The sequence below is a fragment of the Hippocampus comes genome, unplaced genomic scaffold (genome assembly GCF_001891065.2).
Source record: "Hippocampus comes isolate QL1 unplaced genomic scaffold, H_comes_QL1_v1.1 scaffold9, whole genome shotgun sequence".
In the NCBI taxonomy this organism is placed as follows: Eukaryota; Metazoa; Chordata; class Actinopteri; order Syngnathiformes; family Syngnathidae; genus Hippocampus; species Hippocampus comes.
In genome coordinates, this window is record NW_017805275.1 from 1,111,494 (window position 1) to 1,134,344 (window position 22,851).

Here is a 22,851-nt window from a genome sequence, read left to right on the forward strand (position 1 = left end):
AAGACCGGAATCAATGGTCAGGTGTTAAAAAGAAAAACTGGGGATTTTGAGTACAGACACAGACAAGAAACAGGAATGCAGAGACATTTCGCAAGTATATTCAGGGGAGACACTGAGTTTTGTCAGGGAAATAATCTTAAAACCGCACACCTTTGTCAAAGGGTTAGGTGGGAAAAGATTGTTGCAGTTCTCATCAATCATTGCGTCAGAAAACAACCCCGATGTCCAAAAATCAGAGGCAGAGGATGTATTACTTCAAAAGGATGATTTTGACAATAGCATGTCACAAACATTTAATTAAGACTATTGTGAATTTGTGAAAAAAAAAATGCTTCATGCCTTTTCTAAAATTGCCTCAAGTTTAAAAGTCGATGTAGTTGTGATGTTTTGTTCAAGCTTGGTCGGAAAAACATTGTTTGCCTGCTGTGAAAAGAAATCAAACGCCGACTCTTGAAACGAGCGTTTCCCTTGGTGTCTTAATGCTGTTTGACAAATACAGACATGAGATGAGACCACTTCTTGGCTTTTATCTTTTTATTTATTTATTTTTTTTACATCTGTCGTTGAACCCACTGTGCCTGGGTCGCTATAATTTTGTTGTTTCTGTTCCTACGTGCCTTCGACGAGACAAAATGCCAGCTTTTAAATCATGCCCGGGGATGTGCTGTAGACAAACTACCTATCAAAGGCCACCTCTTGACGTTGAAATGATTATACGGTGAACAAAAGATAAAAATACATCTGCAATTAAAAGCTGAACAACATTTCCTTGTTTGGGTGTATGAACTTAGTGGCATAAGCTGTATGAAAATAATCGCTGTCAGTAGTTTCGTAGAGTAATACAATTAGTGCCCTATTTAGTTGTCATGAGCATCAGACGAAGACAACCCAACTGGGACACACACCACTCTATCAATTAATTAAAGTATGAAATTTGGATTTTAGTCAAAATTTGAGGGTAATATGTATGACATTTTTTTTCTTCAAACCAGCTGAAGCACAGAACCACATTTTTGGAGGGAGGAGGAAAGCGACTGCTTTATTACTATGGTGAGTGACACGAAGAACATGTCTTTTGTTGACAGTAGAAAGAAAGAAGCGGAAATGACATCTACTGGATTTGCGTCATGATGTTGTCCGTGCGTCGCCGTTTGAATTGGCATATACCAATCGCCATGTAAAAGGGAGTGATTCATGTAAACGGGTTATCCTGAATGTTTGAGAAACCGTCATTTTGACCTTAACCCGAATATTGAGGGCATCTCATTGTCATTATCAATTGGAGTAAAACTTCAATTTTCCAATACCCGCGAGGCCATAAAAATGTAAGACTTGACAAAATCAATGTACCCATTTTTTTATGCCACTTATTGTGATTAGGGTGGCAGGTGATCTGGAGTGTAATCCAGTAGATTTGGAGTAAGAGGAAGGGAACAAACATCTCGGTTTCGCAGCCAGCCAATGGCGGGGGACACATGAGAATCCACATTCAGATTCACACCGAGAGATCGTTTGGAGCAGGGGTGCACACACTTTTTCATCATGCGAGCTACTTACAAAATGACCAAGTCCAAATGATCAACTTACTTCATCTATTTATTTATTTCAAAATATACTTAGCATTCTTTCTACGAACAATTTATATTGGTGTATGACGAGCTGTCCTGCATGTCAATCAAGTAGCAAATTTAGATGGATGATAGGTGGGTTTCTTTTTCATTTCATGTAATTGACAGGTAGCTTTATCAATAGTATAAAACTGGGAAGGCCGTCAGTGATGGAGTTAATGCCATGACAACTGCCGAGACTCCCTTTTCCAGCTAGCTGTAGCTCACGATCGACATGATGGGCACTCCTGATTTGGAGTATTCAAATAACTCAACGTGTGGTTTTGGATTGCAGGAAGAAGCCAGAGTACTCAGAGAAAACCCAACTTTGGGCAAAATATCAGTGAGCAATCTCTCATTTATATTTTTAACCCGTCCACCAAAAAGGGAAGATAGTTTTGCGTGTGCTTTAAATTATATTTTTTAAAACTGAAGTGGACAGCAATCGCATTAACTTGTGCCAAATAAACGGCATCCGGAAAGATCTGGAAAGGACTTTCAGATAACATTTGGACCAATATGGCTTTGTAGTTTTTGTATATTGACTTTGTCACAGGTGAACTTCGACATTTGGCACTTCCTCCCTTGCAAGTCTCAATGTTTGAAGATGATGAGATGACAATTTGGACGTGTAAAAAGCCCTTATAAGGTTAATTTGAAGCGGCCATGATGAAGAACGTAATCGAAGACGATACTTCCATTCCCTTTACTTTGTCGCGTCTGTAAGGCAGAAGGAGGAAACTTGAAAAAATATTCAAGGACTTTTTATTCTATTCTGCTAATCTCCTCAACATTGTAGCAGCGCTTGCCTCAAGGTAATAATAGGATCGAGGCACAACAACATCCTCGTGTTCTGCTGTAATCAAACAACTTGGGGCAAAATGCACTTTTTTAACGTTACAGCATGGAGAGCTGGAGTCTGCCTGCAGGCTTCGCCATTAGCCTCGGTGAGAGTCCACCCTGTGCCTTCTGGCACCATTCATTATTAAGCTCTCACATGTTTGTCGCACTGCAAGATGGGGTGAAGTGGCAATAAATCTTTGACCGCGGCAGTGCACACAGAAGCGACAAAGGAAGAAGAAGAAAAGTCAAACATTTACTACATTGTCTCTCTTGATGTTTTGTTGCTTTGGTTTAGCCTCTTCGATGTAACAACGGGATGCTTTTGCGTATTGCTGACAGTATTTGAACACAAAGGTTTCCTATGACAAAATGCAGCGACAAGGGGCCGGGGGTGGGGGGTAGTTACTCAAGTGCTGGAGGGGGAAAGTGGAATAAATAAGGTTCTCAACTACTGTACGACTGAGTAAACTGCAGTCATATTCGAGTTTTTCGCAAATGCTGAAGAATACATACCTGTTAGTATTGTTACATTGTTCGTCGACATGTTGGTGAACCGTTTGGGATCAAATAGCCATTGTTTACCTCTCTGAGCTCCTCCACCCCGACACACCTGCCAAATGCCTCAGGTCAGGATACCAGATGCTACTGCAGGTACCGAGGACTAAGCAGAGGCTCAGAGGGGATTGAGCCTTTTCCGTTGCCGGTCACTCTGTTTGGAATGACCTCTCATTAAATTTTAAGCAGGCCCCCTCTCTGCCCATCTTTAAAACTCATCTTAAAACACATTTTTATTTTGGGGGCTTCTGACTCAGCATTGAGACTCAGTCCATATTTGCCGTTGTGTGACATTTTTTTTTTTTCCATTTACAGCACTTGGTATGCAGCGACAGTTGCTGCCACGTGCTCTGCAAACAAAGTTGAGTTGAGTTGATCTTAATGGGTATTACCTGTTGTTAACTCTGTTCACCCTCTGTGCGGCCTTTTACAGTGTAGGGGTGTCTTAAAGCATGAGCAACCAAAGAAAAATAGCAGCTGTTAGCCCTTTTTTTTTTTTTTTTTTTTGCAAGGAAAAACTTGAGATGTGGTGGCCATGAGCGGCAGCCTGTACGCGGTAAAAAAATCTTCAAAACAGAGGCTCTAAGTATTTTTATGCCATTCCCACTTGATGTTTACTGTCAAAGTTAAAACATAAAACATAGAAAATTCCACATTGCGTTGTTAAAACAACCACATATTTTTGCATTTATGTCCACTAGTTTAATGCTAGTGCAAAATGGGACACACCATAGACAGGCTAACAAATAACAGCTACGTCTGTGTTAGAACACTTTAAGGTACGGTATCACTTGGGTTGTGTATCCAATAGAAGGGTGCCAAAAGGTACCACAGATCCTTCACTTACAATACAGTGGAAAATGGAAAAAAACATTAAATGTTAAACTGTACTGCTTGGTGTAAAAAAGAAAAAAGAGAAGAAGAAGAATGTGTATGTGTCCCAAGGTTCTAAGTTAACTTTCCTGATCACCAGCCAATTCTGTTCTGTGGCTGGTGACTTTCTAAAGTTACCAGCCAATCAAAATTTCCACAAGCCAATTTATTTTCTTTTTTTAAACTTTAGCTCCGCTGTTATCTACCCTACCTCCCTCACACCATCTCTGTTCGTTTCTCTCGCTGGTTGCACTTTAGACCAGACCTGGGCAAAGTAGAACCCGGGTGCCCCCCAACAGTCTTGCAAAATTAACTGCCCAACATTGCTCTACACTGCTCTACAATTCATGTGGCGAGGGGAAGTTTATTTTCAATGCACACAACTTCAAAGTTCAAAATCAAAGTTCACTGTTGCAAAAACAAACTACTTCATAATCCTTTTTTTATGTAGTTATTGGCTCGGGTTGCCAAATAAAGTGTTTATCCCCCTGTATGTTTAGTTGGGTTTCTCCTGGAAGTCTTGTGAAACCTGGCACTCATAAAAATGAACTGACATTCAAAAAAAAAAATTAAAAAAAAATGTTCCCAGACACCAGTACAAGTGGCTTCACAAAAATAAGGCAGAAATACCAACACGATTGCCTCAAGCACCACCAGCCAAACTGGCTAGTAATTTTAACCCACATTTGGTGGGTGTTACCGGTAATTTAAAACTCCGGTGTGTATGCCGCTCTTTCCGATGTTATGTTCTTGAGACATCAAATACCGATTGCAAAATAACTAGTGCATTCCATTTACGCTCAACTACTTCATGATGTGATTAACCAACAATCAGACGAACACAACTGGGGGAAAAAAAAACAACAAAAAAAACAATTTATCAGTGGGTGGACAACACATCCAAAGGAAGGCAAGTACTTGAATGTTGTGAAAAGAGATTGACTACATGCACTGGCGAGTCAGTCAATGTACATTCTTAATCGCTGTTAGTGCAAAAGTGCAGACAAGTTAACTCTTGGGTCATGGCGCACACACAAATATGCACACACGAATCCCCAAATGAATAAGGAGGCGAGAGGCAGAGCCCTATATGCAGTCTGCTATGCATTTGAAATCCCTCCTCCACTCCTCCATCACCATCAGGACAGCACTCAGGATGCCGGCGGCCGGTTCTTGCATACTGCATATTTGATTAAAAGGGAGTCAGAATGCAAAACTTAAAGTGGATTCATAATATCAGAGTTGAGGGCCGCAATCAGTTTCCCGGGTGCAACTGTATTTGCATAATTATACATTATCATTATAAATATCACTTGGTTGATGTTGCAAATCATGTTATTAAATTGGCATTTCATTCGGTGCATTTCTGACCTTGCCTTGCAACAATAGCGTGCTAACAATGAACAATCATCGCCGACAACGACTCTTTTGTTTGGATCACCTGCACAAAAAGAAAGAAAGAAAGAAAGAAAGAAAGAAACAAAGAAAGAAAGAAAGAAAGAAAGAAAGAAAGAAAGAGGCGGTAGTGTCATGATCCGGAAATGTCTCCTTTCAGTGTCACTGGTGGGTGAGTTGAGCTTCTGTCATTCATTTTTCTCACGTGGCCAATAATCAGGGCCAGCCCTAGCCAATGTGGTGTCCTATCGAGAACTGTCATCATTAAATCACTTTATATTTGATTCTCCTATACGACTTTGCCATTGAATAATACTGTCGGGCATCCTATATCCCAATTTCCAGTCACTATTGTTGCCAAACTTGGTCCCCAATGAGTATCTCACTCATTGGGGACCAAGAAGTGCAACAAGAAGTGCGCCCAGTATAAACACGGACCAAACATAATCACTGTGGGGCCACCGAACGAGATGTGCCCCTAACAGGTAAGATCTTGCTGACTGCAGTGTCAAGAGAGGGGTACGAATAGACTGTGAAAAGGTCATGTGGAAATGTTGGTCTGAATGGCGTGCAATGCCTCGGGTAAAAATTTCGCATCGACCAATTCTTGTTATCGATTTGGTTAAACTGGTCCACCTTTTTTCCCCCATCCCCAATTTGTTTGCATGCTTTTGGAATGTAGGAGGAAGTCAAAGTATCAAGGCGGGGAGCCCAGATTCTAACCCTGCACCTCAGAACCGTGAGACAAATGTACAAACCAGTTTTTCACAGTGCTGCCAAAAGAAAACATTTAAATTTGAAAATATTTTTTGTTAGGCAGAGACGAATTAAATCCTGCCTGCCATTTTATATGTACAATATATCAAATCCATAGTGTGGACTTGAGTTCATTGTGGCCTTTTGCGCCAGGCAAAAAAGCAGCTTTTGGATAGCCTTTCATGCTTTGTTTTTCCTCTGGATATGAACTGTTGAACCCGGCAGCCATTGTTGTCTCATGGTCCCCGAGCCTGTATATCACTGGTGCAACCCCTGCTGTTGCTGTGAAGGTGCATACAAACATTTCGGAAATCCTGGGGTCAGATGTCAGCAAGGGAGCCTATTCATTTATTGATCGATTGCTTGTTTTATTATTATTTTTTTTTAAAGGGCTCTTTATCGTGAGAGTTCGGGAAAGAGCAATAATCACGTGGGTGTCAGTGTTGAAAATATTCAATGGTGATGGTTGATTCTGTTTGATTCAGTGCAAAAAAAAAATAATAAATAATAATAATAATAATAATAATGTGTGAGTGAGACAAACATCCTAATTCACCTCAACAGGTGGACAGGCTAACATGAAACACGCCAGCTCTCTCCATTCCTGAGCCTAGCGTTGTGGTATATGGCTCGAAAGACTGGTTCTGTTTTGGGACAGGGAGTGATGGTCTTATTTTGCTCAACCGTGATTAATTTTGACTCGATATGTGTTAAAAAGTTATATCGCAGCACAGCCAAAAATCTGATGTCACTCAATGAAAATACATTTCTCTCTAATCAATACTGCTCATGATATATGCTACTGGAAAATGTAGACATTTGCCCCTGAATGTACAAAAATGAGAAGCTCCATAACAGTACAGTCATACTTTGACGTCAGCAGCACGGATTTGAGCTTCTTAATTCAAGACAGTGACTGCTTGCTGTTGAATAACCAAGACATTTGACCCAAACCGCACACAAATGAGAAGACAAGTGGTGTCATAGTCATGAAAATACATTTCATGATATGCTGCTGGAAGGTTAAGAAATTTGACTTTAAGATGTGTGCTTTAACATCACCGCCAAAGAAAAACAAACTTCAAGATCAGGAAGAAAGTACCTGATATGTTGCAGCAAGAAGATAAGGAAATATAACCAAACATTTGCACAAATTTGCGGACATCTTATGTTTGCAGCAAGACCAGCATTGTAATTGTGAAAATCTGCATTTATTTTGTCACGCAAAGGAAATCCAGTAAATAGTAGTGAAATACAACATCAGAGATTTAGATTTACATGTATTTTTAATTTCTAAATATCAGTCTCTGCCGGGTATTTTCTAGTATGTGTTCCATTCCTCTAAAAGGCTCGACCTCCCTATGACATTGCGCTAGTCCTTCTTCGTCACTTTATGACACACACACACACACACACACACACACACACACACACACACACACACACACACACACACACACACACATCCAACATCTCAACGGGCAATGAGCTGTCAACTGTGAAAACTAACGTCGCCTATTACATTATTTACCTGCTGACAACTCGACTATCTGCTCGGAGTCAGAATAGTACATTCTTTCTTTTTATGCATTACTCGTATTGTAGATTATTTGTACATTTGTATTTATATGTGATATATTAAATACTGAATAATTATACGTTATGTTTTGGGGTGGGCGATATGAGATTCCCCCGAGCCCCCCAAAAAAACTCAATAACGGTAAAATACTATAAATCTGCATTTGCGTTAAAGAAGATTATGGATATGTTATGGCAATATTTAACAATTAATCATTTCTAATGTGATCCATAGGGTGTTTCCAATGGATTTTGTGAATATTTCAGATTCAGATCAATTTAATCCTGTTTACCTTAGTAAGAGACATCAGGAAAACTTGACGTTTAGCATGCATCACATTTCTAGCTACTACAGCAGTCAGAACAAAAAAATATGTATATTTTATTTGATATATGGGTGACTTGTCATTTTTGGACAGTGCTGAACACAGACGGTAAGAGAAATAAATACAGCCGTGTTTGCATATACATCTGAAGTGACAACAAATAGTTTCCAAAATTCCCTCCCCCCCCCACACACACACACACACTATGTATATTGGCCACCCTTACGATGTTTACATTTACTGTTTACATGCTATGTTTACGTGATCATGATTGTAATCAGCATGATTATCATCATAGAATGTTTTCCTTCCACTGACTTGAGCAGCACAAGTATTACTTCGCCATGAACATACACAAGAACACTTGCAAATTTGTATTCAGTTGTATCTATCAGTCTGCTGTGGGTCTGGAAATCAGCCTTGGCTCACCACCTACAGTGAGTGCTCAGCAGGTGTGTGGGGAAAATGAGCATCTCTGGCTGCGTAGTGAGCGTGATCAAATCAGACGTGAAGGGTCCTCGCCGTGTGCCCGCGAGCCCCCGAGGTGAACCTTGCTTTGTGGACATTCAGAAAGAATGAGCATGTATTCGTGAACAAAAAAAGTGGCTTTTAAAATAGGACTTTTAAAGCTTCAATTTTCATAAACTACGCCTGCACAAATTGAATTCCTGTGCATAAATGTCCAAATAACCTGGTCATGAACTTTTGAGTTGTTACTTTGCTTAAGCTTGCTAACTGTGTGTGCCATGTCTAAAATCACTTGGGGCATTTTTAACTGTCAGACATGTAAAAGCAAAAGGTAATAGGCAAATATATTTTCATTAAAAACAATAAATCACTCTTTAAAAGTGCTACAATTTTTTGAAGGTACAGTTTGCAGTGATTAAAGAAAAAAACAACAACAAAAAAAATAAACAAAACCCTTTTTGTCATAAGTGTTAAAGTGGCTGCAAGACTTGACAGTAGAACTATACTTAAAAGTAACTTTTGAAAAATCATCCCTCTCGGGCCCGATCTTGTGCCTCTATTGTACTTTTGAATTCCTACTTCTTAACTTATCAGGGCATGACTAAACCTAGCCAGTGAGAGACTGTAGAGACAGAAGGCGTGACCGAGGGATGCGTCAATCAATTGATAGGACAGGGCAGACAGGAGATATCGTCATGTGTTTGGTGTGCTGTGTTGATCATCTCAAGTCCACATCACACTCTAAGAATAGTCCGATTTTCTTTTTCCTCGCTATGCGTGGGCTATCACATTTTAAAAGTTAATATAGTAAAAATGAAAATGTGTTTAGCCTGCTTAATTTTAAAGAAACAAGAGTCTTTTTGGCTTACTTCTTATGTCACCACCATCCTTCTTTCTGGGGGCGGGGCGGTCATACTTTGATGCTGGCTCAAATCAGGTCTAGTGACGTGCACCAAATTTTATGAGCTTAAATTAAGGCATTCAACTTTGGATGTCAAAGCGTAAACCATTGCCACTCGCAGGATGCGAGGACATCTGTGTTTGTCTTGTCTTGGCTGTCGAACTGAAACACTGTAAATAATCTATCAGCAGGGAAACATTACATCTGAAATGAGGCAAATTCCTCAAGGGCTGCATCAGACAAGTCGTTTGTTTTGTTGCGCTCTTAAATTTACCCCTAATTTAATGAAGTGAAATTGCAGCTGAGCAATGTCGTTTCGAAAAGCGTGCGCTGTTAAGGATGTTTGCGTACACGCATGCAAACACAAACACACAAGCAACACAGATTATGAAGCGCAAAATCAAGAGTAATGAGAAAAATCTATCCATTAGTGGTCCCTGAACGAGACTAAATCATCATGGATGTTAATGAGCTCCATCAGCAGCTAAGACCACCCAGCTTGTGTGTGTCAGACACACGAGGCAGCCAGTGAGAACGCAGTATCGTCAAATGTGAGACGTGGTTGGTTATCTTAGGCCTAAAACTCTCGTATAGAGTTAAATCAAAAAAAAAAAAAAAAAAAAAAAAAAAAAAAATGACTGACCTTATACTCCACAGGCGGGAAATACACTAGCATAAAACCTCCTCGGAGACTCGGAATATATCATCTCCCGTGAGACAAATGCCGTTATGTAAGAAACGACATGTCACTCTTCATCAGATTCTAGGGCAGACAGTAAAGTGGCTATACGAAGGCCATGACTTGAACATGATGTGACAGGTTGAGGTATAAACTACTGAGGGATTCATTGCATTATACCTAAAAGCTATTTGGACAACGTGCATTATTTAAGAGGAGGAGGAAAGTTGTCCAAGTCACTTAGGCAGGATTTACACTGCATGCTTCAAGTGATATAATCCAAGTTTTTTTTCCCCCAGCTCTCTCGTGGCACAGTTGAGAAATGTGTCATGGCAGTGAAAACAGACAAAAAGAACAGGAAATGGGACACCTACAGATCATCATCAGGCCTCTTTCAAATGTAGACAAAAAAAGTGAATTACGTATCTGCTAGCGCAAGTGCTGCGTCAATGCACAGATGGAATACACGCCATCACTGCCAATCACAATACACTTGTTGGTTGATGTATACCACAATCCCCATCTGACCAAACAACAGATTAACATGCTAAAAAAAACCTGCTGTAACTCTAAACCAGAGCTAAAGCACAGCCAAGTGACTATCATGTACGTATGCTACGTGTGTTCATGCCATTAACAATCAGTGTACCCCATGTCTTGCTTCGCAGTAATCAGTTGTTATAGGATCCAACTCACCCGCAACCCGTATGTGAAGAAGTGCTTCTGAAAATGGTTGGATGGAAGGAGGTGTGTCCATCCCTTAACACGCCAAATACTTGTTCATGGCAGTCAGTGGAGTCATGGCCAAGTTATCCTCATTTAAATCAGTGCTTCAAAGTTCACTGTAGTCTACATATTCATAATATTGTACATGTGAGACTGACAAGACTGAGAACTACTGCAGGCAATATTGAATTTTGGTGATATGGCATTACAAGGTTTCAAATCATTTCAGTTTACCAGAAATGTTGGCGCATTGTCCATGAGTGTGCGCATCGGCATGGGCGCTTGAGAACGCCTTGTGGTCGACCATGAGTAGGCGCACATTAAGGAGGAAACAGTGGAAGAGCATAGGGAATTTAAAAAAAAAAAAAAATCTGATGTGACTGCAAGTGTGTGTACCGGGGCTTCGTGTTGGCATGGCTGCTTTAGAGTGCCTCATTGTTACCCCAGAGTGTGCACATGCCATGGATACAAAGGAGAAAGAATGAGGGGAATACAAGAGAAAAGTAAAATGTGACAGCAAGTGTATGGTCCAGGGATTTAGTGTTGTTTCTTGAGAACGCCTTGTTGTTGTGGAAAGAAGAAAAAAAAAAACACTGTGATGACCTGAAGTACAGTTAAAGCAGGTTTTGTGATGGATGGACATTAGAAAGGATTTGAAACAAATGTTTCAACTGTAATGACCTTTTTTTGAGTCTTTGAATATGAGTCTCTGAGTTATCTCCAGACAAATTAAAGCTCTTATTCAATTTGATATTTTATATCCTTAATCTGAAGTATTTTAGTGTAAAAAAGCATATTTATGCTTTATATTTCATATCACTGTTGAGCGCTGTGAATTGCCTTTGCGCGCACTATACAAATACTGCTGCCTTGACTGACGCCGTGCATCAAAGATAGATTGATAAACACATTCAGGCGTTTGCTGCCTCACAAAGGCTGAGGGGTAACAGAAATGTGGGCGGTTATGCCAACAGTGTTTGGATTGGCATATGTGAGAGCAGAAGAGAAACAACAGTTGCGCTGAAGAAGTCGCTGCTTGTTTAACAACACTGACATTTCCATATGCATTGAAACTATGAAAAGCATATTGAGACAGCCGAGCTACACAAGCCATGCTTTGAATATGTCATATTGTGTCAAATGTGGCAACACTTTTAATGTAAAGTGAATGCGTCCTTCGTAGGAATGCTTTATAACATCCTTAACTGCTTGACCTTTAATAGACACTCAGCAGAGCAAAAACAAACATGTTGAAGACCCTCAGAACTACATCTGCCTGAGACACATGAAAAGCTTCTCAGGTAATTTCTATGCTGAGCCAATTTTTTTAAAACTAAACATGTTATTTAAAGGGCAGGGATGGCCAAGTACAGTCGAGAGTAGTTTAAAAGGTCAAGCCCCCCCCTCCCCCAAATCAACAGGTTGGCAGCATGTTGGACTAGTGGTTGGTACGTCCACCTCGCAGTTGAGGTTCTGGGTTTAAATCTCGGCTCAGGCCTTCTGTGTGTAAATGTTCTCTGGATAGTCTGGCTTCCTCCCAAATTCCAAAAACAATCATGTTCGATGAATTCAAAACTCAAAATGATCCATAAGAGGCATGAATGTGAGCGTGAATAGCTGCTTCTCTCAATGTGTCTTGAGCTCGCCTGCCAACCAGTCCAGAGTGTTGCCTGCCTCTCGCTTTAAATCGGCCGGAACAAACTGCAGCTCACCCGCCATACTAATGATGACGAGTGCTACTGAAAATGGATGGATGGATGCAATTTACATCTACTTGGTGAAATTATTTTGTGTATTTAATTACTGTACAAAAAATGTTTCAGATTGATAGATATAATTTTGCTAATGAGGATAAGTGATTCTGAACATGGAGGGTTGGATTGATTATACTGAGCATCCAGACCTTTTTCCATGTGTTGGTAATGAATTATATGAATTCTACCAATTGTTTATCTTCACTGGGGGGGGGGGGAGAAAAGAAAAAAAAAGTGTTGCATGCACAAGTAAATGTTGCAGAAAAAGAGTCAATGTGATTTCATGTAGAAGTGGCTTCATTGTTGACCTCGGCTGTTAACTTAACTATTAGGACACCGAGAGTCTTTTTGTTACGGTACATTTTCCAATGATTCGCCTTCCACGGAAAGGGAATTAACACGAGAAAGAAAAGCAGAGAAAGAATAAGGAATGGCACCTCCTAGTCTCAAGGATACTTTCTTTGGATGCACAAAAGCAGTTCATTAACTTGTCATTAGAAAGTCTCATTTTAACGCGACGTACTGACAGGCGGGGCAACCTTTGGTTAATCTGAAATACAAAATAATTATGGCGGCGCAAAAGCCATGTGAGTAGACACACAAACAAGCATATGCAAGGTCAGTTGGTGTTAGTGTGAGGAAAGCAAAAACGGTTGCCGCCGTGTTGATTGGCAGGCGTAGTTGGCATGGCAACAGACAGTCAGTCAGTCGCACTCTCAACAGAGCGCTCAGAGATGGATAGACAAGCTGAGCCAGAGGACACACCTAGCAAGGAGCAGACTAAGCTGCTCTTTTCCGCCATAGTGATACAAGTAATAGGATTAGGTAACAATTCCCATTCCGGTGATTTAACATTGGCGAAGTATGCAAGTGGGGAGACAACGCTGCATTTGCAATTCAACAAGCACACAAGATTTGACGTAAAAACCTGCCGTGGTTGAGTCAGTGTCAATACCTGCAGGCAGGGCGGCTCGCTTCCTCTTCTTGCTGTTTTCGGACGTGTTTTCTAAAGGTGGACACTCAGTCACCAGTGAGCCGCTGGAGCTGTTGAAGTGCAGGGGGTCGTTGTTGGCGGCCGGATCAAAGGGCAGGGCATTGAGTCCTACGAGAGCAAAAGAAAGGCACCGCGTTAATAAATAAATATAGGCCGACATGGAAAAATGACAAGCGTGGGAAGACCACTCAAACATTGATACTTCCATATACTGAGACTGCTACAGTAAACAAGCAATGGAGAGATTCAGCATGGGATTGACAAACTGGTGATACTCACGCATTCCAGATGCACTCACCAAAGGTGATTTTCTCAGTTTTTTTAACACATAATTTCACTTAGAGATGCACCAATACCAATACAGTACAGTATTGGTACTCATAAATATTCTCCAATACTGTACGTACCATGCTATGTCACCAGACTGACACATTGTTCTACCTTCCAGGTAGGAGCCACTCCAGCGTTACTTTTTGGAAATGGATGAAAACAATGTGCTGTCGGTAACTCCACACAGCTCAATGTCACTTTTATTGTGTTTTGTCTGTTTGTAGGATATTTTGCACCCGTGTGTCATGTAATTAATGCTGGCTAGCTGTTCAGTGCAGCTGCCATTCTTGCCAACATTAACTGTCACAGAACAGCTGTGTGATCTGCCAGATTGTGAGAAATGCTGGATTAGTCATCTTTTGCAAAATCCATCCAAGGATGGCAAAAAAATAAATAAATTAAAAAAATAAACCAAGAAACCAACATTAAGTGCAAGAACTCATTTCGCACATTTTTTCCACACAAAAAGAAATAAACTCCCTCATAATGTTAGCATTATTGAAGGAATGTTTGTCCTGCATACCATTCCAAATATACAAAATATATCATACCAACTCACATAATATAGGGAGGTATGAGCACAACTAACATGTCTGCCATCTAATGGCGATTGGTGATATTACAACTTAAAACGACAGTCGACCTCTGCATAGTCGCATTTCGGCTTTGCATTCCACCACCCATTTTTTTTCTTTTTTATGCAACGTTTTCTCAGTTTGGATTTTTCCTGGATTTCCCCCTCCCCTCATACATCCCACATGGACGCCCATTTTTCATTGAAAACATACATTGAGTTGTTAATAGTATTTTATAAAGAATTTTCAGGGTCACCCCCCCACCCCCAAAAAAATAGGTGGGGGGCTGAAAATTAATCAAGTGGCCACTCGGTGTGGTGAGCCACCTGTGGTCCATCCCTGGCCTAGATTCATGATAACTCCACCATAGCAAAACTCCAGGGCACCTTGTTATGTGATGCTTATATTTATATATTTTATCATTTATATTTTTATATATACTTTTTGTTCTTCTACTACTCCCTTTCATAATTTTGCTGCTGTAAATTGGGAATTTCTCCATTGTGAGACAAATAAAGGTTTTCTTTCTTTCTTATGAAACCGTAATGAAGACAGCAGTTCCAAACTAGTCAAGCGAGCACATCAGTCATCTCAGCATTACTTCAACTGTGTTTCCACTTACTAGGCTGGACTGTCAGAGGATATTTATGATGACAACCTCATATTTCTTAACAAGCAGCAGTGACCTGTAGGTACTTTATTATGTTTAGCTGGTACAGGCCTGAGGATTTCACGCTAACGATGGTTACCGGTAGCGTGTCGTTTCCGTGGGATCATTTTTACAGTACTGAAAAATCGTTTCCCATAAAAATCACCGCGCACTAGTTGACTACGCGATCGAATCTCTCCTGTGCGATCAACATGATGTCACTGTGCCTATATGTGTGTTTGTGATGTGGTGTGAGTGTTTTTCTTCGATTTTACTTTCGTTTTGTTAAGCGGGGGGCGGAAACTTTATGTGCGCATGCGGGTTGCTATTTTAGTCTGCGAGCTGAGAAAGCACGCTGGTGTCTGAGCGCGCCGATGACAGATTGAGATGGCGGCGAAAAAAAAAAAAAAAAACGCCGACAGGTGTTTTACTTATGACGTTTAAGAAATGGGAATGCCAGTCGGATTTTTCATACGAATAATGCGAAGAAAGGCGTATCACTAAGCTCATGTGTGATGTACGCACAAAACACGAAAGAGAGTTTCGACGGGAGGCACGATTCCGAGGCAATTATTGAAGTTGGTCATTGGATCTAAAAGCTCATTGCTATGAAAAAATATTATGAAACAGTCTTAGTTATTCTATAATTTACTAGTTGTAGACATGGTGACTTTATGAATAAAACATTCGTCACAAGGTGTACTAATAACTGTCGGTAAGGCCTAACGATGACGTATGGTAGATTCTTTGGTCAAATTGATTACACAATGCGTCGTCTTGGGGTTGCAAAGAGGACGTCAAGCCATGTCAATACGATATGACTATATATATAGTAATAAGGTCTTTTTTTTTAAAGATTCATCACATGATTTTAATCATTCAAATCCTAATACATGCTTTTGTATTAATAAAAGGGGTCAGTAGCCACTGATATTATGTTTATTTACATAAATAGTACACACGCAAACACACATATATAATCATGTTAACAGTGTCAGGTTTACTTGTGGCCCATGATATATAGCCAGGACTGAAGTATTGTGTATACATATGTGTTTCCGATGGCCATAGTATTTCACGGTAATTGATATATTAATGATAACCAGTAAATTAATCTTTGCAGTGGGAGACTGGAAAAAAATACTCTGATATTGTGGTATGCTGTATTTATGATGCCATATGAGCACAATAAAAGTGTTCACACATTTTGAGCCATTTATTTTATTGAATAAACCTGGAGTACAAAGCTGCTGATGTATGTTCATTGTTAGTGCATAGTTTTCAAACATTTACCCTTTAAATGCTATACTTTTGAATATCAGAATTCTTGATCATGAATATCAGTCAAAATAGAAAAATGGGTTCCCATGGTGAACGTTTACGGAACCCAAAATTAGTTACCGTGGTTTCCCATTAGGTGATCCAACGGAACCGAAAAACCGTTTCTGTGAGTTTCTGAAATCCTCAGGCCTGTGGTGTTGATGTTTTCTCGGAGAAGGTTAGAGCTGGGCCCCATGATTCACTGTCTGTCCCAGCACCAATTCAACCAACTGACATTAAATTGACAGGACATGTCTATCTTAATAGGGTCCACAGAAAAGTCGCAAGGATGTATGCCCAAATTTGAACGAAAATTTGAAGTAAGCCATTTTGGCTCCCACTTTGGAAGACAAGAGCGAATAAGGCCAGTCAAAGGGAGCTATTCAAGATATTTATGTGGGTGGAGCATGGTGTGATTGTTGAATGATCAGTTTAATGATTCACAGTGAAAAAAAAAATGGGTGTGAGCGACGATTTATTGCTGCATTCTGCCTCAATTATTATTGTGATATGATTTTTTTCATGCAAAAAATGTAAGAAAAAAATGTCATTCCTGTTACGAAAGGTACACCGCCTTGAGCTCTGAAATCAAAAGAGTCGGCATAAAAGCACTACGTGATGTTGGGTGGCCTCATCCCATTTTAAATGACAGGTCAACACATGAATATGTTATGAACTTATACAGTACATGTTCATTATTTTTGATGCGTTGGAAGAGGAGAGTGCTCCCTGAAACCATAACGAGCCCAATTTATTCTGAGTCTTTTGTATTTTGCTCACTAAATCATTCTTTACACCAACTAAATCCATGCCATGCAATAAATGAGAAAGCCTACTTCAGTAATGAGTGAAGAGATCCACTTGGAGATCACTAATGAATCTTTGCGTCGTGAATGCTTCCATATATCAGCACTTTTGAGTTCAATGTAAGCCTTCATAATTCACAGCAAAGTCCTGCACAGAGTGGCTCATGAAAAATTCATGGACATTTCTTTCGCACTCACATTTGTTGTTCTTCCTTCGATGGTCTTGCAGAAACAACCCAAACAGCCACTATCGGTTAACTAGGCGCTGACACAGAACTCTGATTAGTTTGACAAAACTTGTAATCTAACCTGCACAACTTTTGAAGGACTCAGCGCAGTTTCATAGTAACAATGGCAACTTCCCTGGTTGCTTTTAGGGTCAATGCAGAAGTTATACAGTATGCAGTAGTGGGTGCGTGTTAGGTAGGCAAGCTGTAACAAGTTTGGCAGATGGTGTTTAAAAAAACAAAGAAACAATAAAAATTAAAAAAAAAAACAATGTGAATTGAGAAAAAAATGCTGGATGTAAATTTCAATGTTTAATGTTGGAAATAGTTTTGCTAATGTGGTTTATGTAAAAAAATGCAGCATGCACTGACATCTTTCTTTCATATGCTGTATTTGTTTCATTTCCAGAGATTTGTTAGATGCTAGTTTCAAAACTTTCTTTTTTTCACCACAAACTTCATACCACATCGAGTTAAGTAAAATTTGATTCCGTACAGACAAGTTCCTTTAACTATGAAACTAAGAGCCCTGCTTTAGACTCAATTTGACCTTGATTGATCAACTACTGAAAAAAGAAGCAATTTGCAACCTCAGTAAAAAGAAAATAATAACTTCATACAGAACCTGGTGTAAGCCACAACAGTTTTCATTTTTGCTGTCAATTCACCAACAAGCTTTCTCCAGTCGAGAAAATGTGTAAACGTTGCAGAGGCAAGGGTCACGTTTTGATCCACCGTGACAAAGTGAGCCTATAAACACATTCAACAAGCGTGTGTGAGTGTGTGCGCGTATGTGTGTGTGTGTGTGTGTGTGTGTGTGTGTGTGTGTGTGTGTGTGTGTGTGTGTGTGTGTGCGTGTGTGTGTGTGGTGGGGGATCAGAGGGAATGGGAGGTAGTTGAGGTTGTTCAGTTTAGAAAGGAGAGTATTATTTTGTATAAAATCGGCCTGGTCCCCAGACAGGGAAGATGCCAGCTGTCTATAGCAATAATAATATAATACACGTTTGCCAACCTGCAAACCTTTTTTTTTTTAACTTTAATATGACCTGGACACACATCTCTCTCTCTCTCTCTCTCTCTCTCTCTCTCTCTCTCTCTCTCTCTCTCTCTCTCGGTGAATACACAGGTTAATTGTACCTTCTGCCAGCTAGTGAAAGACCATTTAAATGTACTGCCTGTCACCATATGCGGCAGGCAGTACATTATACATTATTTGTAGTAAATAAAAACTAACATTTGGACCACTGGTGTAAAACTGGATAATGATCAACACTTATGGTTTAAAATACAGACAAGACCACTAATTCCCAAATGCTAACCGTATGATAAAAAAAACTACAATAAAATGAAGGTGTTTGTGTAAGCCCGGTCGAAATTCACTGCATCTAAAGTAATTGGTCGCGCCAGAACCAAATGAGAAAACAGTCCAACTCATTAGAGGTCAGCATGTAGCCTTTCAACAATGATATACGACTAAAACAGTCAGAGGTCCTTAAGGTTTCTTGTGTCTGGCAAGGACTTAGGAACCACAACTATTAACAGCGCATGCACAACCCTCCCTTCTCACTCACATCCTTTCTGTAATATGATGCAGTACTCCAACCTGCGGGTGAAGTTACACTTTAATAATAATGACTTCATGGCACACTGGCTGCCGGTGTAGATGAAACCTTCCGGAGCTTTACTTAGTGTGCTGCTAAGATTCTTTCGCCTTCCTATTTCCTTCCACTCTTGAATCGTACTCTTAAGAGCCTATAAACTCAATTGTACGGCATGAATAATGCAGATTGTACAGGGAAACAGGGTAAGTGGTTCAGTAGGGATGAACATAAAACTATAGAAGTCATCAGAAACCATGTGGGGTCATTGGTTTGAACGAAAACCATTAAAATATTCACGATCTGAAGTACATTTGCTCATCTGACTAGATCTTGCATTACGAGGGTGGATATGAAAAGTCTACACATGCCAAGTTAAATACAAGGTTTTTTTAATGATAATAAAAAAAAAAAAAAATTCGAGAAATCATTTCAAAGCTTTTTTCCACCATTAATGTTACCCAAAACCTGTAAAATGCAATTAAAAAAACAAAACTGAGATAATGTCTGAGCACAATTGTGCACACTAATAACTCAGGATGTGGCTGTGTTCAGAACTGAATGTTAAATGGGTGTCAGCACACAACTGCTTCCATTTAAAGCGCCTCGAACAAACCCCAAATAAAGTTCATCTGTTCTAGTAGGACTGTGCTTACGTTTTCGAACGGAACCCTGGCAGTTTTGTTTTAACACTGACAAGTCTTTGGAACTGTTTTCCCTCACCTTGACTAATACCCCAGTTTAATATTAAGAAAAACAGCCCCAATACATAATGTTGCCACCATCATGCTTCACTGTGGCTAGGGTGTTCTATTGGTGATGGGTAGTATTGTGTGTGTACTAAACATACTTGCTGAGATTATAGCCAAAAAAGTAAAATTTAGGTTTCATTGGACCATAACACATTTTCTGACATGTTTTTGAGATTTCAAGTGAGTATCTTGCAAAATGGAGCCAATTTTGGATCAATTTCCTTGTGAGATAAAATCTTGCCATATTGCCCCATTGATCAGATATACGAAGGGAAAGGGAAGTTGTTGTCACTAGTACTAAACGGCCATTACTTGCCGGAAATTTCTGCAGCTCATTCAATGTTGCTGTGGTCCACTTGGCAGCTTTGCTGACCAGTATTCTTGTTCTTTCCTCAATTTTGAAAGGACATCCAGATTTTGGTAATGTCACTCTTGTTCACTGGGTAACCCCTCTGAAATGCTTTCGTATGCTCCTCTGGACTGTGATAACTTTCAACAATTAGATCTGGTGCTGTGGAAGCTTTCTGCAAAATATTGTGCTGTGCTGTAAGATGTGACGACACAAATGGCAGGAAAAGGCCTGCTAGAACAGCTGAACTTATTTATCCTGTATGTCAACGCAAACGCATTGAACAATAAACTGTGATAACATAGTGTATTGTGATTCATTGTCACTCCAGGTTCCAACTACTGCCATGATTCCATTACATGTGGTCCAGCGTAACATCCGAGTCTTTTGGTAAAGCATTTCACATACATTAGTAATGCGGGTCACAAGCCTTCCTCTGATAACAAGACCGGCTGCCACGGATCACAGTACAGTCAGTGACAGTGACAGGCCGTGCCGGATGACAGCTGGCAGCTCTAAAATTAGCCTCCAGTCACCTGAAAGATTACCGATGAAATAAAGATCATGGCTAGGCTGAAAATATTTTAACCATTACGAGAGCGAGTATGCAACAACATACCATATTACTTAAAATAAAGATGCTCTGCCACCAGTTAGTCAGCAGACAGGTCATCCACTAAAGACATAGGAATGCCTCCCTCGATACTGTAGACGTCTCCCTTCAGGGAAAAAAAAATAGTTATTGTAATTACGTCAAAGACACAAAGAATAATTAAAGGTAAAAGATATTCTGTTTGGGATTTTTTAAAGTGACTTCAGTAATTATAGAACATCCCAAATGAAATATGTTTATGTTACAAGCAATTAAACAATATCCATGAAAAAAAAAATCATTTCTACTTTGTAAATTAGACAAAGTAATAGTTTTAGCGAAGCGAGATCCTGACGAGTGTCAAACCCGGAAGTGTGGCGTCAATTTAAGACAACAATCGTGGGGCTAGAAAGTGTACAAAGCCAGTCAGAAATCGATTCGGAAAGCGATGTTTCAAACTTCTCTGAGGGGATCCACGTGTTCAAAGAGTTGGAGGACGAGCAAGTTGTTGGCAAGATGCGATGATGTTGGATCATATATGTAGGAGCCAGATGCTCAGGATGTGGAAAATGTTGTGCCTGAACGGCCGGACATGGAGTGAAGATGACACCCATCGGGATTGGAAGAACAGTAAGTAAGCTATTGTAACCTGCGGTTATTCGCCTAGCATTATTGTTTGCAATTCGAGGCTGTGCCGTGCTGTAAAATGCGTACGATGGGATTACCTACTCGGTGCATGTATTCAAACTAGCACTGAGAGCACAAGTCATAGTGGGTTGGTGTCCTACATTGTCATTGTGAAGGTAGTTCTGTTGCATTGTCAGCCACTATGCACATTATATCAGCAGCACTGTTGAAAACTGTTACAGAGGATTCCATCCATTGACTGATCTAGTTTGAATGTTTTCGGACAGGATTACATCCATGTACACGTATAATACTTTGAATCAAATGTTTTCATAAACAACAGACAAGAGTTATTCATTGATTAGCACACCCACCTTTTTTTGCAAATCCGGTTAAGAAAACAGGTATTGCAACAAAGAATGCTGGTTGACATCGGCGTGAAATTCATTCGCTTTGTTCCAATTTTCTGGTTCATTTATGTGCCCTATTTTTTTCTTTTTGGTCACTTAAACAACGGTTTGACTGAATGTAAACAGTACATCACCGCTCAGCACCGAGGCATTTCACCGAATAACTCGATGACAATAGCAAACAGCAGTTAACTGGACAATCAACAATGCATTACAATGGCTGACTGGGCGACTCGGCAATCTGTAAATGACATCACTCGCCTGAGATTGCCGAACAAAAGCATTTTTGTTGTTAAGCGCGTCGTTATGGGTCGAACTATAAACCCGGGTGGGTTGCGTTTAAAAACAACAACAACAACAACGGTATGCTTGAAATAGTTTTAGCCCCAAGTATTACTCAAAAGATGGTGGCCAGGTTTACTTGACACCTGACTGTTAACTGTATCGCTACCTAAAAACAGCAGCTGAGGCACATAACTCAATTTGAAGCATAGAGACTGACCACATGTTTTATGAGAATCTATGTGGATTCAGGTCTTTAAAGAAGACCAGACATTGACATAGACACTCCAAAATGTTGTTAACATCCATCTTGTGTTCTGACTTGGATGGATGGGTGGAAATAGTGCATCATCGTTCTCCGTAAAAGTCAACCTACATATGATCGATTAAGATTCAACTATGCAATAAAATGCAGGAGATTAAACCTCTCCCACACCAATATTGTTATTGAAGAGGAACATTCTAATTAATTATTGGGTCTAAGGGGAAAAAAAATGCAGCAGCTGCTGATGTCTTTAATAGGAGGCTAAGTATGTCTTAAGAATTCTGTTCATATTTTTGGCTAAAGGTTAATCTATTCCCTGATATAGTGACATTTGGAAAAGATGATGGCATCTGAATATCTTATTTAGTAATTGTAAATGCTTCTCTGCATTGTATACAAACACCAGATATATATAAATATATTGGCATAAGTAATCAGAACATTGGAACTGACAAAGGTCAAAATGCAAACCCACAATGCAAATTCGCACATTAACATTTGCAATTCTGATGTTTAACATTCTGGATTTTTACAAGCGGCTGAGGGACTACACATGCGGTCAGGCATATATCAAAGTGGAGGCTTAGAGTTTTCTAATGCATAAAAAAAAAAAA

At 39.9% G+C, this 22,851-nt stretch overlaps 1 protein-coding gene across 4 annotated transcripts in view; it reads right to left on the reverse strand.

Moving 5' to 3' along the window:
* enox2 (ecto-NOX disulfide-thiol exchanger 2) overlaps positions 1-22,851 on the reverse strand; it is a 193,171-nt gene that overhangs the window by 90,115 nt on the left and 80,205 nt on the right. For all 4 annotated transcript variants that reach the window (XM_019869956.1, XM_019869957.1, XM_019869959.1 and 1 more), the window contains one exon: positions 13,417-13,563. In XM_019869956.1, coding sequence (XP_019725515.1) covers positions 13,417-13,563 — 147 coding nt within the window. The remainder of the gene's footprint in view (positions 1-13,416; positions 13,564-22,851) is intronic.